The sequence below is a fragment of the Mercenaria mercenaria genome, chromosome 7 (assembly GCF_021730395.1).
Source record: "Mercenaria mercenaria strain notata chromosome 7, MADL_Memer_1, whole genome shotgun sequence".
Taxonomy (NCBI): domain Eukaryota; kingdom Metazoa; phylum Mollusca; class Bivalvia; order Venerida; family Veneridae; genus Mercenaria; species Mercenaria mercenaria.
In genome coordinates this window covers 17,888,849-17,910,379 of record NC_069367.1, presented here as the reverse complement: position 1 = coordinate 17,910,379, position 21,531 = coordinate 17,888,849, and the positions used below count along the sequence as shown (strand labels likewise).

The following is a 21,531-nucleotide window of genomic DNA, read 5'->3' as shown; positions in this document are numbered from 1 at the left end:
AGGTTCTTTTAGAAAAAAAATTTGCAGAGTTATGGGACTTTGTTTTTTTGTTACAATACTATATACATAGACACAATCTTGTGCGCACCATCTCTCCTCATCCCCTTGACACAATTTAATGAAACTTCACACAAGTGATCAGTAACAACAGTAGTTGTGCATGGGGCATGTTAGGTTCTTTCAGAAAAAAAATTTGCAGAGTTATGGGACTTTGTTTTTTTTTGTTACTATACTATATACATAGACACAATCTTGTGCGCACCATCTCTCCTCATCCCCTTGACACAATTTAATGAAACTTCACACAAGTGATCAGTAACAACAGTAGTTGTGCATGGGGCATGTTAGGTTCTGTCAGCGACAAAAATTGCAGAGTTATGGGACTTTGTTTCTTGTTAACATACTATGTACATACAGTCTGCATATGCAATCTTGTGCGTGCCTACCAAACCCTTGCACACAATTTAATGAAACTTCACACAAGTGATCAGTACCAACCCTAGTTGTGCATGGTGCATGTTACATTCTTTTAGATAAATATTCTGCATAGTTATGGGACTTTGTTTTTTGTTACTATACTGTATACATACAGTCTATATACATACAGTCCACATAATTATGCAATCTTGTGTGCGTCAAATTGCAATGTACTGTGTCAGTGCATGCGGGGGGTACATTCATCACCTTTAGTGATAGCTCTAGTTTAATCAAGCAACTAAACTCAGGTGAGCGATTTAGGGCCATCATGGCTCTGTTGTATATAAAAATCTTCTCTGAACAGGGATGTGACTTGTCTGCGCATATGTTGATTTCTGCGTGTACAGGTGGGAAAAAGTCATTTCTGTGATTTGTGCAAATGCTTTGAGATATTGGAGGAGAGGGGTTGGGTTGCGGCCAGGGAGAGGGGTGGGGTTGCGGCCAAGGAGAGGGGTGGGGTTGCGGCCAGAACTGTGCTGTGTGACATAGGCTTTGGATATTTTATTGTCACACTGAGTGATAGTGAACCTGTCATGCGCACCTATTGAACAAATTTTAGTGTGTGTCAATAGCTGAATGCAGATTTGTTAATAGCAGGGAAAATGGCAAACCAAAGTTGTTGTATGAATCGTGCAATGGATGCTGATACAACAAAGTAAATAATAAAGATGAAGCAACTTCTTGATCATACTAACAATTTCCATGTTGTGAAGGAGTTAGACAAGGGATTCACAAATGTATGGAGGTGGAAGTGGCTTGAGGAAACAATAGAGGCAATGATTGATGGTCAAAATAAAATGTTCTATGTTTCCGAGTGGGTATGGAAAATTGATGACAAGGGAATGGCCAAATATTTACTCTAAATATTTGTTGAATTTTGAGAATAGAGGCAAGCCATCAATAATTGGACATCAAAAGGGCACATAGATCGAGTAAAATTGTTGACCAACCAAAAGAAGTAGCCATCTGCATATTCCGGTCCAAATAAAGCGAAGGAGAATACCAGTTATGGAATCTATGCAATGTTTATCAGCAACTAGTTGGCGTAAAGTTCACAGCAACTTGTTTGTTGGTACTTTGCAGCAACTTGTTCCCGGCAAATCTAATTTGCATATGAAAAGTGAACACTAATTATGAACATACCTTGATCACTGTATCAAAAGTGTTCGCTGCATGTTCACCTGATATTCATGGCATATGATGGCAACAAGTGTTCACGGCCAACTATAGTATTTCCGAAAGGGACAAGTCCAGCAAATTTCAGTGTACAAGTTAAAATGTTCTTCGCTGACTCAGTAGTAATGTTTATGCCTATTTTCTGGCAAGATATGTTAGGAACTTTTAGAACAATATTTATTATACCCCCACAAAACGAAGTTTGGTGGGGTTTATAGGAGTGAGCTTGTTGGTTGGTCGGTCGGTTAGTTTGTTGGTTTTTAGCTCACCAGAGCCAAAGGCTCAGGGTGAGCTATTAGGATGGGTCACCGTCCGTCGTCTGTCCGTAAACTTTTTACTTTAAATGACATCTCCTCATAAACCGCTAGGCCAATTTCATCCAAACTTCACAGGAATGTTCCTTGGGTGAAGCTCTACAAAAATTATTCAAAGAATTGAATTCCATGCAGAACTCTGGCTGCCATGGCAACCGAAAGGAAAAACTTTAAAAATCTTCTTCTCAAAAACCAGAAGCCCTAGAGCTTAGATATTTGGTGTGAAGCATTGCCTAGTGGACCTCTACCAAGTTTGTTCAAATCATGACCCCCACCCCCGGGGTTAAAATTGACCCCACCCTAGGGGTCACTTGATTTTACATAGGAAAATCTTAAAAAATCTTCTTCTCAAAAACCAGAAGCCCTAGAGCTTAGATATTTGACATGTAGCATTGCCTAATGGACCTCTACTAAAGTTGTTCAAATCATGACCCCGGGGTCAAAATTGACCCCGCCCCAGGGGTGACTTGATTTTACATAGGAAAATCTTCAAAAATTTTCTTAAAATAAACCAGAAGGCCTAGAGCTTAGATATTTGACATGTAGCATAACCTAGTGGACCTCTACAAAATTTGTTCAAATCATGATCCCCGGGGTCAAAATTGACCCCGCCCCAGGGGTCAATTGATTTTACATAGGAAAATCTTCAAAAATTTTCTAAAAATAAACCAGAAGGCCTAGAGCTTAGATATTTCACATGTAGCATTGCCTAATGGACCTCTACTAAAATTGTTCAAATCATGACCCCGGGGTCAAAATTGACCCCACCCCAGGGGTCACTTGATTTTAAGCTAGGGAAATCTTCAAAAAATTTCTAAAAATAAACCAGAAGGCCTAGAGCTTAGATATTTGACATGTAGCATTGCCTAGTGGACCTCTACAAAATTTGTTCAAATCATGAACCCCAGGGTCAAAATTGACCCCGCCCCAGGGGTGACTTGATTTTACATAGGAAAATCTTCAAAAATTTTCTAGAAATAAACCAGAAGGCGTACATCTGAGATATTTGACATGTGGCATTTCCTAGTAGACTTCTACAAAATTTATTCAAATCATGACCCCCAGGGGGTTACTTGATTGTACATAGAAAAATCTTCAAAATTTTCTTAAAAAAAAAAACAGAAGGCCTAGAGCTTAGATATTTGACATGAAGCATTGCCTAGGGGACCTCTACAAAAGTTGTTCAAATCTTGACCCCTAGGGGCCAAATTGACCCAGCCTCAGGGGTTACTTGATTGTGCATAGGGAAATCTTCATAAATTTGCTAAAAATAAATCAGAAGGCCTAGATCTTTGATATGTAACATTGCCTAGTAGACTGCTACAAACTTTGTTCAAATCATGACCCTCGAGATAAAATTGGCCCCGCCCCAGGGGTTACTTGATTGTACATAGGAAAATCTTCCAAAAAATTTCTAAAAATCATCAGTTTGACATTTGAAACATGTAGCTCATATTACACTGGTGAGCGATCCAGGGTCATCATGACCCTCTTGTCATGGTTTCCAGATGATAACTCATGAAAGGCTTGACCGATTTAAATAATTTTTGGTACACAGGTGTAACATCATAAAATACAGGTCAAGTTCGACTTTGAGGTCTGTAGGTCAAAGGTCAAGGTCACAGTGACTCGGAACAGTTAAATGGTTTCCGGATGATAACTTAAGAACGCTTGGGCCTAGGATCATGAAAATTGATAGGGAGGTTGGTTATGACCAGCAGATGACCCTGAATGAGTTTGAGGTCAGGAGGTCAAAGGTCAAGGTCACAGTGACCCGGAACATTTAAACTGTTTTCGAACAATAACTTCAGAATGCTTGAGACTAGGATCACGAAACTTAATAGGGAGGTTGATCATGACCAGCAGATGACCTGTATTAATTTTGAGTACCAAAGGTCAGAGTGACCCGGAACATTTAAACCTTTTTCAGACAATAACTTGAGAACGCTTGGGCCGAGGATCTTGAAACTTCATAGGGAGGTTGATCGTGACCAGCAGATGACCTCTATTGATTTTGAGGTCAGTAGGTCAAAGGTCAAGTAAGTTCAGCTTAGACATTGGCTTAGGTCTGTGACAAGGCCATATTGTGGGGGTATAATTCGTCACTCCTGTGACAACTCTAGTTATTATTATTTTGGTGTCTAAACTCCGCTCTCAGAATCAGCCAATTTTTTTCATAATCAAGATTTGCCATAAAAAATTAACAAATGAAAAGAAATATTCTATTATCAGTAGCCGTCAAATTTAAGGGCAAAAGGGCCTGGATGACTCTTACATACGCAGCCATCAACAGATGCCACTATTCAGTATGCAAGTTATATCTACATGACAACAAGCTATCTTAGCTCTTGTTTTTAGCTCACTAATGCTCAGGTGAGTTATTGTGATCGCTCGATGTCCCGTCGTCTGTCATCCGTTGTCTGTCAACAATTAGCTTGTGTATGCAATAGAGGCTGTATTTTTCAGCAGATCTTCATGTAATTTGGTCCAAATGATAACCTTGATGAAATCTAGGCCAAGTTCGAAAATGGGTCGTCTGGGGTCAAAAACTAGGTAAAATCAAAGAAAAACCTTTTGTATGCGATAGAGGCTGTATTTTTCAGTTTGGTCAGAAAGATTATCTTGATGAAATCTAGGCCATGTTCGAAAATGGGTCATCTGGGGTCAAAAACTAGGTCACTAGGTCAAATCAAAGAAAAACCTTGTGTATGCGATAGAGGCTGTATTATTCAATTGATCTTCATGAAATTTTGTCAGAATGATAACCTTGATAAAATCTAGGCCAAGTTCGAAAATGGGTCATCTGGGATCAAAAACTAGGTCACTGGGTCAAATCAAAGAAAAACCTTGTGTATGCGATAGAGGCTGGTTTTTTAGCTCACCTGAGCACAAAGTGCTCAGGGAGAGGTATTGTGATCGCTCACCGTCCGGCGTCCAGCCGTCGTACGTCCACACTTTCCTTTAAACAACATCTCCTCCTAAACCAACAGGCCAATTTTGATGAAACTTCACAGGGATGTTCCTTGGATGGTCTTCTTTAAAACTTGTTCAAAGAATTTAATTCCATACAGAATTCTGGTTGCCATGGCAACCAAAAGGAAAAACTTTGAAAATTTTCTTGTCAAAAAAACGCAAGGCGTAGAGCCTCTATATTTGGCATGTTACATCATCTAATGGGTCTCTATGAAGATTGTTCAAATTATGCCCCTGAGGTGAAAAGAGGCCCCTCCCCGGGGGTCCCAAATTTTACAGAGACATATAGAAAAAAATCTTCTTGTCTGAAACCACAAGACCTAGGCCTTTGATATTTGGTATGTAGCATTGCCTTGTGGTCCTCTACCAAGATTGTTCAAATTATTACCCTGGGGTGAAAAGAGGCCCTGCCCCGGGGGTCCCAAGTTTTACATAGTCTTATATAGGAATTTTTTTTAAAAATCTTCTTGTCTGAAACTGCATGGCCTAGGCTTTTGATATTTGGTATGTTGCGTTGCCTAGTGGTCCTCTACCAAGATTATTCAAATAATGCCCCAGAGTTGAAAAGAGGCCCCACCCAGGGTGTCCCAAGTTTTACATAGACTTATATAGGAAAAAAACTTTAAAAATCTTCTTGTCTGAAATCACAAGACCTAGGCCTTTGATATTTGGTACGTAGCATTGCCTTGTGGTCCTCTACCACATAGACTTATATAGGAATTTTTAAAAAAAATCTTGTGAATGTGTTGATAAGTTTAAAATGTTAAATTGTCTATAAATAAAAAAATATAAATTGATAAATGAAGTTTGTCATATTTGAGTCAAAAAGATCTGCAATGTTTAAAATTTTGCTTGCCATAGAAATGATATCCTGTTGGTTATGAACAGTCACCCTCTGGATTATCACTGAGCACAGTTATTATTAGCAATAACACAGATCGGATTAAGTATTACATATGTTCTCTTTCACTCAGGTGAGCGATATAGGGCCATCATGGCCCTCTTGTTTTTAATTGATCTTTATGAATTTTTGTGAGAATGATTGCCATGATCGAATCTAGTCAAGTTCGAATATGGATCATCTGGGGTCATAAACTAGGTCACTAGGTCAAATCCAAGAAAAACGGTGACGCAATTCCACAGTTACATGACTGAAATACTGTTAAAAAACAGCGTTCACCCCAAAAGCAAGATAAAACCTTATGTATGCGATAGAGGCTGTGTTTTTCAATTGGTCTTCATGAAATTTGGTCAGAATGATTGCCTTGATGAAGTCTAGGTTGAGTTCGAATATGGGTTATCTGGGGTCAAAACTAGGTCACTAGGTCGTATCAAAGAAAACCTTGTGTATGCAATAGAGGCTGTATTTTTAGCTCACCTGTCACATAGTGACAGGGTGAGCTTTTGTGATCACCCTTAATCCGTCGTCCGTCTGTCCGTCCACAATTTCTTGTGAACAAGATAGAGACCACATTTTGCAAGCAATTTTGATCAAACTTGTACAAAACTTGTATTGGCATGACATCTCAGTTCCTTTCGAAAACTGGCCAGATCCCATCAAGGGTTCTAGAGTTATTGCCCCTTAAAGGGCCAGAATTTGCTATTTTTGTGCGTCAACAATTTCTTGTCTGTATGATAGTGGTTTCTTTTATGATTTTATTTTAACCAAACTTGCAGACAACTTGTATCACCATAAGATTTTGGTTCCTTTCTTGAACTGGCCAGATCCCATTATGAGTTCCAGAGTTATGGCCCCTAAAGGGCCAAAATTACCTATTTTGATCTTGTCTGCACAATAGCAGCTTCATTTATGATTTGATTTTTACCAAACTTGCACACAACTTGTATTACCACAAGATGTTGGTTCCTTTCTTAAACTGGCCAGATTCCATCATTGGTTCTAGAGTTATGGCACCTTAAAGGTCCAAAATTTGCTCTTTTGGCTTTTGCAGCCATATAGAGACTTCATTTATGGTTTTAACTTGGAATTTTTATGCCCCCGAAGGGAGGCATATAGTTTTTGAACCGTCTGTCAGTCTGTCCGCAATTTTCGTGTCCGGTCCATATCTTTGTCATCGATGGATGGATTTTCAAATAACTTGGCATGAATGTGTACCACAGTAAGATGACATGTCGCGCGCAAGACCCAGGTCCGTAGCTCAAAGGTCAAGGTCACACTTAGATGTTAAAGGTCATTTTTCATGATAGTGCATTCGTGTCCAGTCCATATCTTTGTCATCCTTGGATGGATTTTCAAACAACTTGGCATGAATGTGTACCACAGTAAGACGACATGTCGCGCGCAAGACCCAGGTCCGTAGCTCAAAGGTCAAGGTCACACTTAGATGTTAAAGGTCATATTTCATGATAGTGCATTGATGGGCGTGTCCGGTCCATATCTTTGTCATTCATGCATGGATTTTAAAATTATTGGGCATGAATGTGTACCACAGTAAGACGACATGTCGCGATCAAGACCCAGGTCCGTAGGTCAAAGGTCCTAAACTCTGACATCGGCCATAACTATTCATTCAAAGTGCCATTGGGAGCATGTGTCATCCTATGGAGACAGCTCTTGTTTTACTGGCAAAGCTCTAATTCAGAGTCAAGCACTGAGAAAAGTCGAGTGCGCTGTCTTGCGGACAGCTCTTGTTTAAAATGTTCAAACCTTCAACATGTTAAGTTGTAACTGCCCCAACCTTGCCCCCAGCCATGTTCAAGATATCTTACTTGATTGTGTTCTCTCAAGGACATCTGTTCTTTTAAGTTCAAATGTACATGTTAAACAACAACACTTGGTGCCAAACCACTCAAAGACAATATTTCGTTGCAGTTAAATTTTAAGCTCACATTTCAATTAACTGTATTTAATTTAAAAGCTAAGCTTATTACAGTAAACATATTCCATTCAAAATAAATTCTTTAGTCAGGATCAAAGTATCATACATTTATAATGTACTCTTTAATTAAACATTTGTTTCTGTTAAATTGATTTTGACTAATGAAATTATTTGCTTCTTAGTAACATCCTTAACTTTTTGCCGAATATATTTTTTTGTCATTTCTCACCACAAACCCTTTCGACGGGGGATACCAATTCATCGAATTTGCTTGTTTCAAATTAAAATGGGTGTATCTCAGTAACCAATAAAGATACTGATTTGAAATGTCATTTATGCCATCAGATGGACTCGGACAATCAGGGTAGATAACTTTTGACTGAATTTATGACAAGTTACCTCCCTTTATTTTAGGTAAATGAATATACCTCAGCAGCATCTAATGAGATTGGTTTTAAATGTTATTTAAGTCTTCCAGGGTAAGGAATAGTCATACTAGTACAAAAATGCAGCATTTGAGTGTCCTTGGTATGGAGATTGGCTATGACTAGTATGTGACCCATAGGTCAAAAAGGACTGTTAAAAGAAAATATTTATCCTGATGATATTTAAAGTGTATGCCTATAAGATCTATGTCAAAACTTGATCTTATCATTAAGAGCAATGGTACTCAGTTGAGCGATATAGGGCCATCATGGACCTCTTGTTTCAAATTAAAATGGGTATATTTCCGTAACTAATGAAGATACTGATCTGAAATTTCATTTATGTCAACAAATGGACTTGGACAATCAGTGAAGATACATATTGACTGAATGTATGACAAATTACCTCCCTTTATTTTTTATTTAAATGAATACACTGTAGCAGCTTCTAATGAGATTGGTTTGAAACGTTATTTATGTCTTCCATAGTAAGAAATAGTCATGTTAGATAACTCTTGATTGAACATTTATCAATATGAATACTTTTCTAATATATTGTTGTATAGGCATGTACTCTGTATCTTCTACATGCATGCATGATTACCTCCCCTGATTTTGATAAAAATGGATTTATCTGGGTAAATATTTATAGAACTCATTTGAAATTTTATTATTGTCTTTAGTTGCACTGAGGCAATCAGGGTAGATAGCTATGGACTGATTTTGTGTCAAATTACCTCCCTTTGTTCCAAATTAAAATTGGTGTATCTCAGTGACCAATGAAGATACTGATTTGAAATGTCATTTATGCCAACAGATGGATTCGGACAATCAGGGTAGATAACTTTTGACTGAATTTATGACAAATTACCTCAATTTATTTTATGTAAATGAATATATCTCAGCAGCATCTAATGAGATTGGTTTTAAATGTTATTTAAATCTTTCCGGGTAAGGAATAGTCATGCTAGTATAAAAATACAGCATTTGAGCCTAGGACCCTCAAACTTGGTATGGAAATTGGCCCAGACAAAAGGGACTGTAACAAGAAAATATTTATACTGTTGGTATTTAATGTGTATGCCTATGTGCTCTATGCCAAAACTTGATCATAGCATTTTGAGCAATTTAACTCCAGTGACAATAAAGGGCCATCATGGCCCTCTTGTTCAATTGATTTTCATGCAATTTGGTCAGAATGATTGCCTTGATGAAATCTAGGCCAAATTTGAATATTGGTTATCTGGGGGGTCACTGGGTCAAATCAAAGAAATACCTTGTGCATGCAATAGAAGCTGTATTTTTCAATTGATCTTCATGAAATTTGGTCAGAATGATTGCCTTGATAAAATCTAGGCCAAGTTTGAATATGGGCCATCTGGGATCAAAAACTAGGTCACTAGGTCAAATCAAAGAAAAACCTTGTGTATGCGATAGAGGCTATATTTATGTCTCCCCCAGGAGACATATTGTTTTTGCCCTGTCCGTCCGTCCATCCGTACGTCACACTTCATTTCCGAGCAATAACTGGAGAACCATTTGACCTAGAACCTTCAAACTTCATAGGGTTGTAGGGCTGCTGGAGTAGACGACCCCTATTGTTTTTGGGGTCACTCCGTCAAAGGTCAAGGTCACAGGGGCCTGAACATTGAAAACCATTTCCGATCAATAACTAGAGAACCACTTGACCCAGAATGTTGAAACTTCATAGGATGATTGGTCATGAAGAGTAGACGACCCCTATTGTTTTTGGGGTCACTCCATCAAAGGTCAAGGTCACAGGGGCCTGAACATTGAAAACCATTTCCGATCAATAACTAGAGAACCACTTGACCCAGAATGTTGAAACTTCATAGGATGATTGGTCATGAAGAGTAGACGACCCCTATTGTTTTTGGGGTCACTCCATCAAAGGTCAAGGTCACAGGGGCCTGAACATTGAAAACCATTTCCGATCAATAACTAGAGAACCACTTGACCCAGAATGTTGAAACTTCATAGGATGATTGGTCATGAAGAGTAGACGACCCCTATTGATTTTGGGGTCACTCATTCAAAGGTCAAGGTCAGAGGGGCCTGAACATTGAAAACCATTTCTGATCAATAACTAGAGAATCACTTGACCCAGAATGTTGAAACTTCATAGGATGATTGGTCATAAAGAGTAGATGATCCCTATTGATTTTGGGGTCACTCCATCAAAGGTCAAGGTCACAGGGGCCTAAACATTGAAAACCATTTCCGGTCAGTAACTTGAGAACCACTTGACCCAGAATGATGAAACTTCATAGGATGATTGGTCATGCAGAGTAGATGACCCCTAACGATTTTAGGGTGACTCTGTTAAAGGTCAAGGCCATAGGGGCCTGAACATGGAAAACCATTTCCAATCAATAACTTGAGAACCTCTCGACCCAGAATGTTGAAACTTCATAGGATGATTGTTCATGCCAAGTAAATGACCCTTATTGTTTTTGTGGTCTCTCCGTTAAAGGTCAAGGTCACAGGGGTCTGAACATTGATAACCAGTTCCGATCAATAACTTGAGAACCACTTGACCCAGAATGTTGAAACTTCATAGGATGATTGAACATGCAGAGTAGATGACCCCTATTGATTTTGGGGTCAGTCTATTAAAGGTCAAGGTCACAGTGCCCTGTTCATGTAAAATCATTTTTTGGAAATAACTTGAGAACCACTTGACCTAGAATGTTGAAACTTTATAGGATAATTGGACATGCAGAGTAGATGACCCCTATTTATTTTGAGGTCACTTGATCAAAGGTCAAGGTCACAGGAGCCTGAACAGTGACTTGAGAACCACTAGGCCAAGAGTGTTGAAATTTAGCAGGATGACTGGACATGCCAAGTAGATGATCCCTATTGCAGCTAACCATCAGTGTCTCTTTGACTTTCGCTCCTGACCCCTATTGACTTCTTGCCTATAGGACTTTGCATTGGGGGAGACATGCGCTTTTTTACAAAAGCATTTTCTAGTTTTCAACTGATCTTCATAAAATTATATCAGTATAATTGCCTTAATAAAATCTAGGTTGAGTTTGAATATGGGTTATTTGAGGTCAAAAACTAGTTCACTAGGTCAATCAAAGAAAAACCTTGTGTATGCGATGGAGACTGTATTTTTATGCCCCCAGCATCTACTGATGTGGGAGGCATATAGTGATTGTCTCCATCCGTTCGTTCGTCCGTTCATACGAGGTTAACCAAATGGGACTGTTTCGTCTAGCATCAAAAAATACCCCTTACTAGAATGACTTGATACTAATGCAGATGTAACCTGTGACCATTCCTCAAATTCAGACGTCACCTGACCTCAGTTTGAGCTTGACCTTTACCTCATTTTGGACTTAGGTTGCTTTATATGGGCCATCTCTTGGTTAACCAATTGGGACCGTTTCGTCTAGCATCAATACCCCTTACTAGAATGACTTGATACTAATGCAGATGTTACCTGTGACCATTCCTCATCTTTAGACATCACCCGACCTCAGTTTGACCTTGACCTTGACCTCATTTTGGACTTAGGTTGCTTTATATGGGCCATCTCTTGGTTAACAAAATGGGACCGTTTCGTCTAGCATCAATACCCCTTACTAGAATGACTTGATACTAATGCAGATGTAACCTGTGACCATTCTTCATCTTCAAACATCACCTGACCTCAGTTTGACCTTGACCTTGACCTCGTTTTGGACTTAGGTGCAAAATCTATCGACAAGGATGCCACTGGCGGCATCAAGTGTTTATTGAACGCAGGTCCTTGTTCAGTTGGTCTTCATGAAATTAGGTCAGAATGATTGCATTGATGAAATCTAGGTAGAGTTTCAGTATGGGTCATCTGGGGTCAAAAACTAGGTCACTAGGTCAGATCAAAGAAATACCTTGTGTATGCTATAGAGACTGTATTTTTATGCCCCCCTTCGAAGAAGGAGGGGTATATTGTTTTGCAGATGTCGGTCGGTCGGTATTTGGACCAATCTGTTTCCAGATGATAACTCAAGAACGCTTGGGCCTAGAATCATGAAAGTTGATAGGGAGGTTGGTCATCTCCAGCAGATGACCCCTATTGATTTTAAGATCTGTATGTCAAAGGTCAAGGTCACAGTGACCCTGATTAGTAAAACGGTTTCTGGATGATAACTCAAGAACGCTTGGGCCTAGGATTATGAAAGTTGATAGGGAGGTTGGTCATCACCAGCAGATGACACCTATTGATTTTGAGGTCAGTATGTCAAAGGTCAAGGTCACAGTGACCCTGAACAGTAAAATGGTTTCCGGATGATAACTCGAGAACGCTTGGGCTTAGGATCATGAAAGTTGATTGGGAGGTAGGTCACCACCAGTAGATGACCCCTATTGATTTTGAGGTCAGTATGTCAAAGGTCAAGGTCAAAGTGACCCTGAACATTGAAACGGTTTCCGGATGATAACTTAAGAACTCTTGGGCTTAGGATCATGAGTGTTGATATGGAGGTTGGTCATGACCAGCAGATGACCCCTATTGATTTTGAGGTCAGTATGTCAAAAGTCAAGGTCACAGTAAACAGGAACAGTAAAATGGTTTCCGGGTAATAACTAAAGAATGCTTAGGCCTAGTGTCAAGAAAATTGATAGTGAGGTTGGTCATGACCATTATATGACCCCTATTGATTTTGAGGTCATTAAGTCAAAGGTCAAGGTCACATTTCCCAGGAACAGTTAAATGGTTTCTGATCTTCTTGTCTAAAAGCACAGGGCCTAGGGTTTGATATTTGGTATGAAGCAAAATCCAGTGGTCCTCTACGAAGATTATTCAGATTATTTCCCTGGGTACAAATATGGCCCCTACTCCGGGAGTCACATGGTTTATATAGACTTATATAGGAAAAAAATTCTAAAATCTTCTTGTCCAAACCACAAAGAATAGGGCTTTGATATTTGTAATGTAATCATCTAGTGGTTCTCTACCAAGTTTGTTCAAATTATCCCTCTAGGGTCAAATATGGCCCCACCCCGGGGGCCACATGGTTCATATAGACTTATATTGGGAAAAACTTAGAATCTTCATGTCTATAATCTACATCATTCAAATTTGGACCACATGTATTTTTTTGAGTGACAAGATGAACCTTGACATGAGATGACCTTGATCTTGACCTAGTTACCTACTTTCACATTTCTGTAGCTACAGCCTTCAAATTTGGACCACATGCATAGGTTTGTGTACCGAAACAAACTTTGACCTTGTTATTGACCTAGTGACCTACTTTCACATTTTTGAAGGTACAGGCTTCAAATTAGGACCACATGCATAGTTTTGTGTTCCGAAATAAAATTTGACCTAGTGACCTACTTTCACATTTTTCAAGCTACAGCCTTCAAATTTGGACCACATGCATAGCTTTGTGTACTGAAATCAACTTTGATCTTGAGATTGACCTAGTGACCTACTTTCACATTTCTGAAGCTACAGGCTTCACATTTGGACTGCATGCATATATTTGTGTTCTGAATTGAAATTTGACATTGATTTTTACCTATTACCTACTTTCACATTTCTCAAGCTACAGCCTCCAAATTTGAAGCACATGCATAGTTCTGTCTACTGAAATGAACTTTGACCTTGAAATTGATCAAATGACCTACTTTCACATTTTTCAAGCCACAGCTTTCAAATTTGGACCACATGCACAGTGTTTTATACCGAAATGAAATTTGACCTTGATTTTTAGCTCACCTGAGCACAAAGTGCTCAGGGTGAGGTATTGTGATCGCTCACCGTCCGGCGTCCGTCCGGCGTCCGTCCATCCGGCGTCCGTCCGTCCGTCCACACTTTCCTTTAAACAACATCTCCTCATAAACCACTAAGCCAATTTCATCCAAACTTCACAGGAATGTTCCTTGGGTGAAGCTCTACAAAAATTATTCAAAGAATTGAATTCCATGCAGAACTCTGGTTGCCATGGCAACCGAAAGGAAAAACTTCAAAAATCTTCTTCTCAAAAACCAGAAGCCCTAGAGCTTAGATATTTGGTGTGAAGCATTGCCTAGTGGACCTCTACCAATTTTGTTCAAATCATGACCCCGGGGTCAAAATTGACCCCGCCCCAGGGGTCACTTGATTTTACATAGGAAAATCTTAAAAAATCTTCTTCTCAAAAACCAGAAGCCCTAGAGCTTAGATATTTCACATGTAGCATTGCTTAGTGGACCTCTACTAAAGTTGTTCAAATCATGACCCTGGGGTCAAAATTGACCCCGCCCCAGGGGTCACTTGATTTTACATAGGAAAATCTTCAAAAATTTTCTAAAAATAAACCAGAAGGCCTAGAGCTTCGATATTTCACATGTAGCATTGCCTAGTGGACCTCTACAAAATTTGTTCAGATTATGACCCCCGGGGTCAAAATTGACCCCGCCCCAGGGGTCACTTGATTTTACATAGGAAAATCTTCAAAAAATTTCTAAAAAATAAACCAGAAGGCCTACAGCTTAGATATTTCACATGTAGCATTGCCTAATGGACCTCTACAAAATTTATTCAAATCATGACCCCTGGGGTCAAAATTGACCCCGCCCCAGGGGTCACTTGATTTTACATAGGAAAATCTTCAAAAAATTTCTGAAAATAAACCAGAAGGCCTATATCTTAGATATTTCACATGTAGCATTGCCTAGTAGACTTCTACAAAATTTGTTCAAATCATGACCCCTGGGGTCAAATTGACCCCGCCCCATGGGGTTACTTGATTGTACATAGAAAAATCTTCAAATTTTCCAAAAATAAACCTGAGAAGGCATAGAGCTTAGATATTTCACATGTAACATTGCCTAATGGACCTCTACAAAATTTGTTCGAATCATGACCCCCGGGGTCAAAATTGACCCCGCCCCAGCGGTCACTTGATTTTACATTGGAAAATCTTCAAAAATTTTCTAAAAATAAACCAGAAGGCCTAGAGCTTAGACATTTCACATATAGCATTGCCTAGTGGACCTCTACAAACTTTGTTCAAATCATGACCCCCGGGGTCAAAATTGACCCCGCCCCAGGGGTCACTTGATTTTACATAGGAAAATCTTCAAAAAATTTCTAAAAATAAACCAGAAGGCCTAGATCTTAGATATTTGACATGTAGCATTGCCTAGTAGACTTCTACAAAAAAATTTCAAATCATGACCCCCGGGGTAAAATTGGCCCCGCCCCAGGGGTTACTTGATTGTACATCGGAAAATCTTCCAAAAAAATTCTAAAAATCATCAGTTTGACATTTGAAACATGTAGCTCATATTACTCTGGTGAGCGATCCAGGGTCATCATGACCCTCTTGTTATCTTGAGCTAGTCTTAAAATTTGGAACATTAAAAAATGGCTCAGTGGTGGGTGCCAAGATCACTCTGTGATCTCTTGTTAGGTTAATAGGTTAAAGGTCAAGGTCAAGGTCAGATTGGACCAGAACAGTAGAACTTATGTTGACAGTGAGCATATAATTTCTGTTCCTTGTGCAATTACTGATGCATGTCGTATTCGACAAGCTCTTGTTCAATTGATCTTCATGAAATTTGGTCAGAATGATTGCCTTGATAAAATCTAGGTCAATATTGAATATGGGTCATCTGGGGTCAAAAACTAGGTCATTATGTTGTATCTAAGAAAACACTTGTTTAAACTCATTTTTGATCCAGTCTTAATGAAAATTGGCCAGAATATTTGTTTCCATCTAAGCACTAGGTCAAACATGTTTACAGTTATGAAGTGTTTCTCAGGTGAGCGACCTAGGGCCATCTTGGCCCTCTTGTTCTGATGTCTTTATATTTCATTGTAAGTGATACTAAAATGACCTTGTGTATTATGAAAAAATGTTTTGTAGGCATTAAAAGTTTATCAGTATTTCCAGGCTAACCTTGACCCTGCACGACGACAGTTACTACAGGATTTACAACACCAGGTGTATTTACAACAACAGCATGCAAAAATGCAAATGCTCAATCAACAGGTAAAAGTAACTCTTTCTCATATATCTAAAGGTAAGACATTTCACTGAGCATTTAGTGTACTGCATGTGATTATTATACCTCCACAAATAAAGTTTAAGGGGAGTAGTTAGGAGTTAGCTTGTCAGTGGGTCTGTTGATCTGTTTGTTTTCATAGTGTCTAGACAATAACTCATGAAAGACTTGACAGATTTAAATAATTTTTGGTACATTGAAAAAAATTGTACTTGAAGGGACAGAGATAAACAAACTTGAGGTTGTAGCAGCTAAAACATTAAATTACACGAAATACAATTAATTGCTACGGTTCAAGTAATCTGAATTTACCCTGGTAACTAGGTATACTACCTCCTTAAGGTCCATTTTTGTTTGCTCCCTGTTTCGGAGAATAAAGATGCTATTCTACTGGCGTTGGTGTGAGCTTTCTTGGTTTAAGTTTTTCAGCAACCTTTGTTTTTAGCCCACCTGAGCCAAAGGCGCAGGGTGAGCTGTTGTGTCTGGCGTCCGTACACACTTTCCTTAAACCACATCTCCTCCTAAACCACTAAGCCAATTTTGATGAAACATCACAGGAATGATCCTTGGATTGTCTTCTTTAAAAATTGTTCAAAGAACTGAATTCCATACAAAACTCTGGTTGCCATGGCAACCGAAAGGAAAAACTTCAAAAATCTTCTTGTCCAAAACCACAGGGCCTAGGGCTTTGATATTTGGTATGTAGCATCATCTAGTGGGCCTCTACCAAGATTTTTCAAATTATCCCCCTAGGGTCTGATATGGCCCCACCCCGTGGGTCACATGGTTTATATAGACTTATATAGGGAAAAACTTAAAATCTTCTTGTCCAAAACCATAAGGCCTAGAGCTTTGATATTTTGTATATAGCATCATCAAGTGGGCCTCTACCAAGATTGTTCAAATTATCCCCCTAGGATATAATATGGCCCACCCTGGGGGTCACATTATTTCTATAGACTTATTTAGGGAAAAACTTTGAAAATCTTCTTGTCAAAAACAAAAGGGCCTAGGGCTTTGATACTTAGTATATAGCATCATTTAATGGGCCTTTACCAAGGTTGTTCAAAGGATCCCTCTAGGTTGAAATATGGCCCCGCCCAGGGGGGGGGCTCACATGGTTTATATAGATTTGTATAGGAAAAAACTTCTTGTCTGAAACCACAAGACCTAGGCTTTTGATATTTGTCATGTAGCATTGCCTAGTGGTCCTCTACCAAGATTATTCAAATTATGCCCCCGAGTTGAAAAGAGGCCCTACCCAGGGGGTCCCAAGTTTTACATAGACTTACATAGGAAAAACTAGAAATCTTCTTGCCTGAAACTGCAAGGCCTATTCTTTTTATATTTCCTATGTTGCAGTGCCTAGTGGTCTACTACCAAAATTGTTCAAATTATGCCCCTGGGGTGAAAGAGGCCCTGCCCTGGGTGTTTTACATAGACTTATATAGGAAAAATCTTCTTGTCAAAAACAAAAAGGCCTATGCCTTTGATATTTTGTATGTATCATGGCCTAGTTGATCTCTAACAAGATTGTTAGAATTATGCCCCTGGGGTAAAAAGAGGCCCTGCCCCTGATGTCACTTGATACATGAGTAATATAGGAAAAATACTTATATTTACTGTATGACCCCAATTGATAAGGGGTCACCAGACTGACCTTGACCTATTGACCTACTTTCTTGTTTTTAAGCTCACCTGTCACATAGCTCACCTGTCACCTGTGATCGCCCTTCGTCCGTCCGTCGTCCATCCGTCCACAATTTCCTTGTGAACACAATAGAGATCACATTTTGTATTTGATTTTAATCAAACTTGTACATAACTTGTATGGGCATAATATCACGATTCCTTTCAAAAAATTGCCAGGTCCCATCATGGGTTCCAGAGTTATGGCCCCTTAAATGGCCAAAATTTGCAATTTTTGGCTTGTGAACACGATAGAGATCACATTTTGCAATCAACTTTAATCAAACTTGCACACAACTTGTATTATCATAATATCTTGGTTCCTTTCGAAAACTGGCCAGATCTCATTATGGATTGCAGAGTTATGGCCCCTTAAAAGGCCAAAATTTGCTATTTTTTGGCTTGTGAACACAATAGAGACAACATTTTGCAATCAACTTTAATCAAACTTGCACACAACTTGTATTGTCATAATATCTCGGTTCCTTTTGAAAACTGGCCAGATCCCATCATGGGTTCCAGAGTTATGGCCCTTAAAAGGCCAAAATTTGCTATTTCGGCTTTTGCAGCCATATAGAGACTTCATTTATGGTTTGATTTGATACAAAGTTGCAAAACATTTTTAACAACAATAGATCTTGGATTTTCCATGATGAATCCGGCAGATTGAATTATAGGATTCGGAGTTACGGCCCCTGATTGACCTCTGAAAGAGCCGAAATTTGTTAATTTTACCTTGTGAACACGATAGAAGTGGCATTTTACATTTGAGTTTAACCACACTTAAACACAACCTCTTGAAACTTGGTCAGAATGTTTATCTTGATGATTCCTATGCCAAGTTTAGAACCGAGTCATGTGGGGTCAAAAACTAGGTCACCCTGTCAAATGAAAGGGAAAGCTTGTCAACACTGTTGAGGCCACATTTATGACCCTATCTTCATGAAACTTGGTCGGAATGTTCATCTTGATGATTTCTATGCCAATTTCAACATGTGGTTCTGGCACGATCTGTGTGTGAAAAGAATTGGAACCACTGCCTTACCCTTGCATGATCGTAAGAGGCGACTAATAGGATCTTAACACTTGCCTTGGTTTTGCTGTAACTCTGTGATTCCAGTAGGTATGCATCATGTTTTTATTTCGATGTAAATGAGATGTGAAACCAAAATTTGTAGTCCTGTTTGGCGCCATATAATCTATACTGTGTTGGTGTGCCGTAAAACCCAAATAAAAAAATAAATAAATCAACACTAGAGGCCACATTTATGATTCTGTCTTCATGAAACTTTGTCAGAATGTTTATCTTTGTGATTCTAAGGCCAAGTTTAACAGGTGAGCGATATAGGATCATCATGACCCTCTTGTTTGTTTCATGGTCAAAGTCATTGTTACTAAATATAGAAAAATTGTTTCTGATCAATAATTTAGAATGTGTAGCATTCAGAGACTGAAATTCACAGAATATACATGTTGTAAATGCGAAAAGTTATTAAGTGCATTCATGCACATTTTTAATGCCTATCTGGACATTTATTGCTATAAGTTGTCTTTTGATTCCACATGTCTTGTTTATTTTCAGGGCCAGGGTCAGATATCGGGAAACCCCTCCCAATCTGCAGGGATATTTAGCCCCCGGCCCCAAGTTGGATCTCAGTCCCAGCAGCCTTTTTCTACGCTGGGAACCAGTGCCGAAATAAGGGGAAGCAACCCCGATTCTCAGGGACATTTGCCATCAAACATTGAAAGATTCTCACAGTTTCATCCTAGCACAAGTGGGAATTACACAAGTTCACCATTAAAAGGACCACCATTACCATCTGGGTTGGACCCAGGACGTTCTCAAGGTCAAATCCATGGTAACATTCCATACTCGTCAACATTGTCTCAGGGTACAGAAGGTGACACTAATATATCAAAATCATTAGATAGTGCACATACTGTAAATGAAAAAGATATAACAGATGTTTTGTCACGGCCTGATCTTGCTTCCTCAATTGCAGAGGACTTACTGAAACAGTTTTCTCAGACTGGTGACCAAACTCACGGTCAGCTAGGAGATCGACTCGCACATAGTGATATCCATTCTAGTCAAAATAAAGCTTCGACAGACTTGAGAACAGGTGAAAGTAGTTCTGAAGGTGTAGGGATACATTCCAGTTCATCTCAGGATTTTAATCTAAATGCGCCAAGTATAGAAAAGATGCTGAAATTGGACAGTGAAGTCATAAAATGTGATACAGAATCTGCTAAATATGGTTCTCTTCCAAAGCTAAATATCCATATGTCAGGAGAACAGATTTTACGGGCTTGCAAAGCTCTCGGTATGTTTTATTTTCTTATGAAAATGTAACTTTTATAGATTATCCTTACAAATAGTTAAGTCAAAGGCTAATAAGAATGATATTAAGAGTAGTAACTGTTGTCGTTTAAATTAAGTTACTCAACAGCTGCCCAAATAGTTGATTAGGGCCTGTTACATTGTTGAAGACTAGATGTAGGATATACACTATACATGAGGAAATCAATAATTATCAACTTTTGCTTCCTTTTTCGTGTCCCCCTTTGGGAGAGCATTTAAGAGTTGCCCATGTCGATCCATACATCCATTCATCCTTCCCTCCCTCAGTCCTAATTTGTATGGTTCACATCTCAAAAAGTATTTGACCTAGAGTCATCAAACCTCACAGGATTGTTATTCAGCTTGGGCAGCAGTGCACCAGGGATTTTAATTTGGATCTCACACAGTCAGACCAGAGATATGGCTCTTGACTTAATCTTAAATAGGAATAAAAAGGGCCTAAGTTTGTGTCACATGTATCTCAAAAAGTATTTGACCCAGTATTATGAAACATTACAGGAATATTATGTGGCATGTTAAGTTGTGCATCTGGGGTTTTGTTAGAGATATCACTCAGTTAGACCAGAGTTTTGGCCCTTGACTTAGTAAAAAAATATGCATAAAAAGGCATAAAAGTTGTGTCGCTCATATCTATAGAAGTATATAACTTAGGGTCATGAAACATCATAGGAATATTATTCAGCAAGTGAAGTTGTGCACATGGGATTTTGTTCTGGATTTTTATCAGTCAGACCAGAGTTATGGGCCTTGATTATCAAAAATATGCATAAATGGGATCACTTGTAGCATGTGAAGATGTACACCTGGTGTTCTGTTTGGGATTTCACTCTGCCACATTGGAGTTATGGTCCTTGACTTAATGAAAAATACACACAAAGTGCTTGTGTTGCATGTATCTTTTAAAAAAAATTCTTCTATTGTCATGAAATCATGTAGGAGTGGGGTTCACATTGCTTGACCAGAGTTATGGCCATTAACTAAGTCAAAAAATAGAAGTTTGTGCTGCCTGTACTGTGAAATCATAAATATTCATGGGGGACTAATTTTCGTGGATTTCGTGTTTGAGTCAATCCACGAAATTTAGTCCCAACGAACAAGAAAACTTCCCATTCATTTTATGTTCAAAAATGGAAATCCACGAATTCATATCCCCATGAAATTGTCATTTTGACCAAAACCACGAAATTTCATGCCCACGAAATTAAATGGTTTTACAGTATGTCAAAATGTACCTAACCTATTGACATTAATTATTAGAGGATTGT

At 38.9% G+C, this 21,531-nt stretch overlaps 1 protein-coding gene across 1 annotated transcript in view; it reads left to right on the top strand.

Moving 5' to 3' along the window:
• Positions 1-21,531, top strand: part of LOC123554817 (histone demethylase UTY-like) — a 473,287-nt gene that overhangs the window by 283,696 nt on the left and 168,060 nt on the right. Inside the window, exons 16-17 of the mRNA XM_045345168.2 lie at positions 16,104-16,202; positions 19,487-20,228. Coding sequence (XP_045201103.2) covers positions 16,104-16,202; positions 19,487-20,228 — 841 coding nt within the window. The remainder of the gene's footprint in view (positions 1-16,103; positions 16,203-19,486; positions 20,229-21,531) is intronic.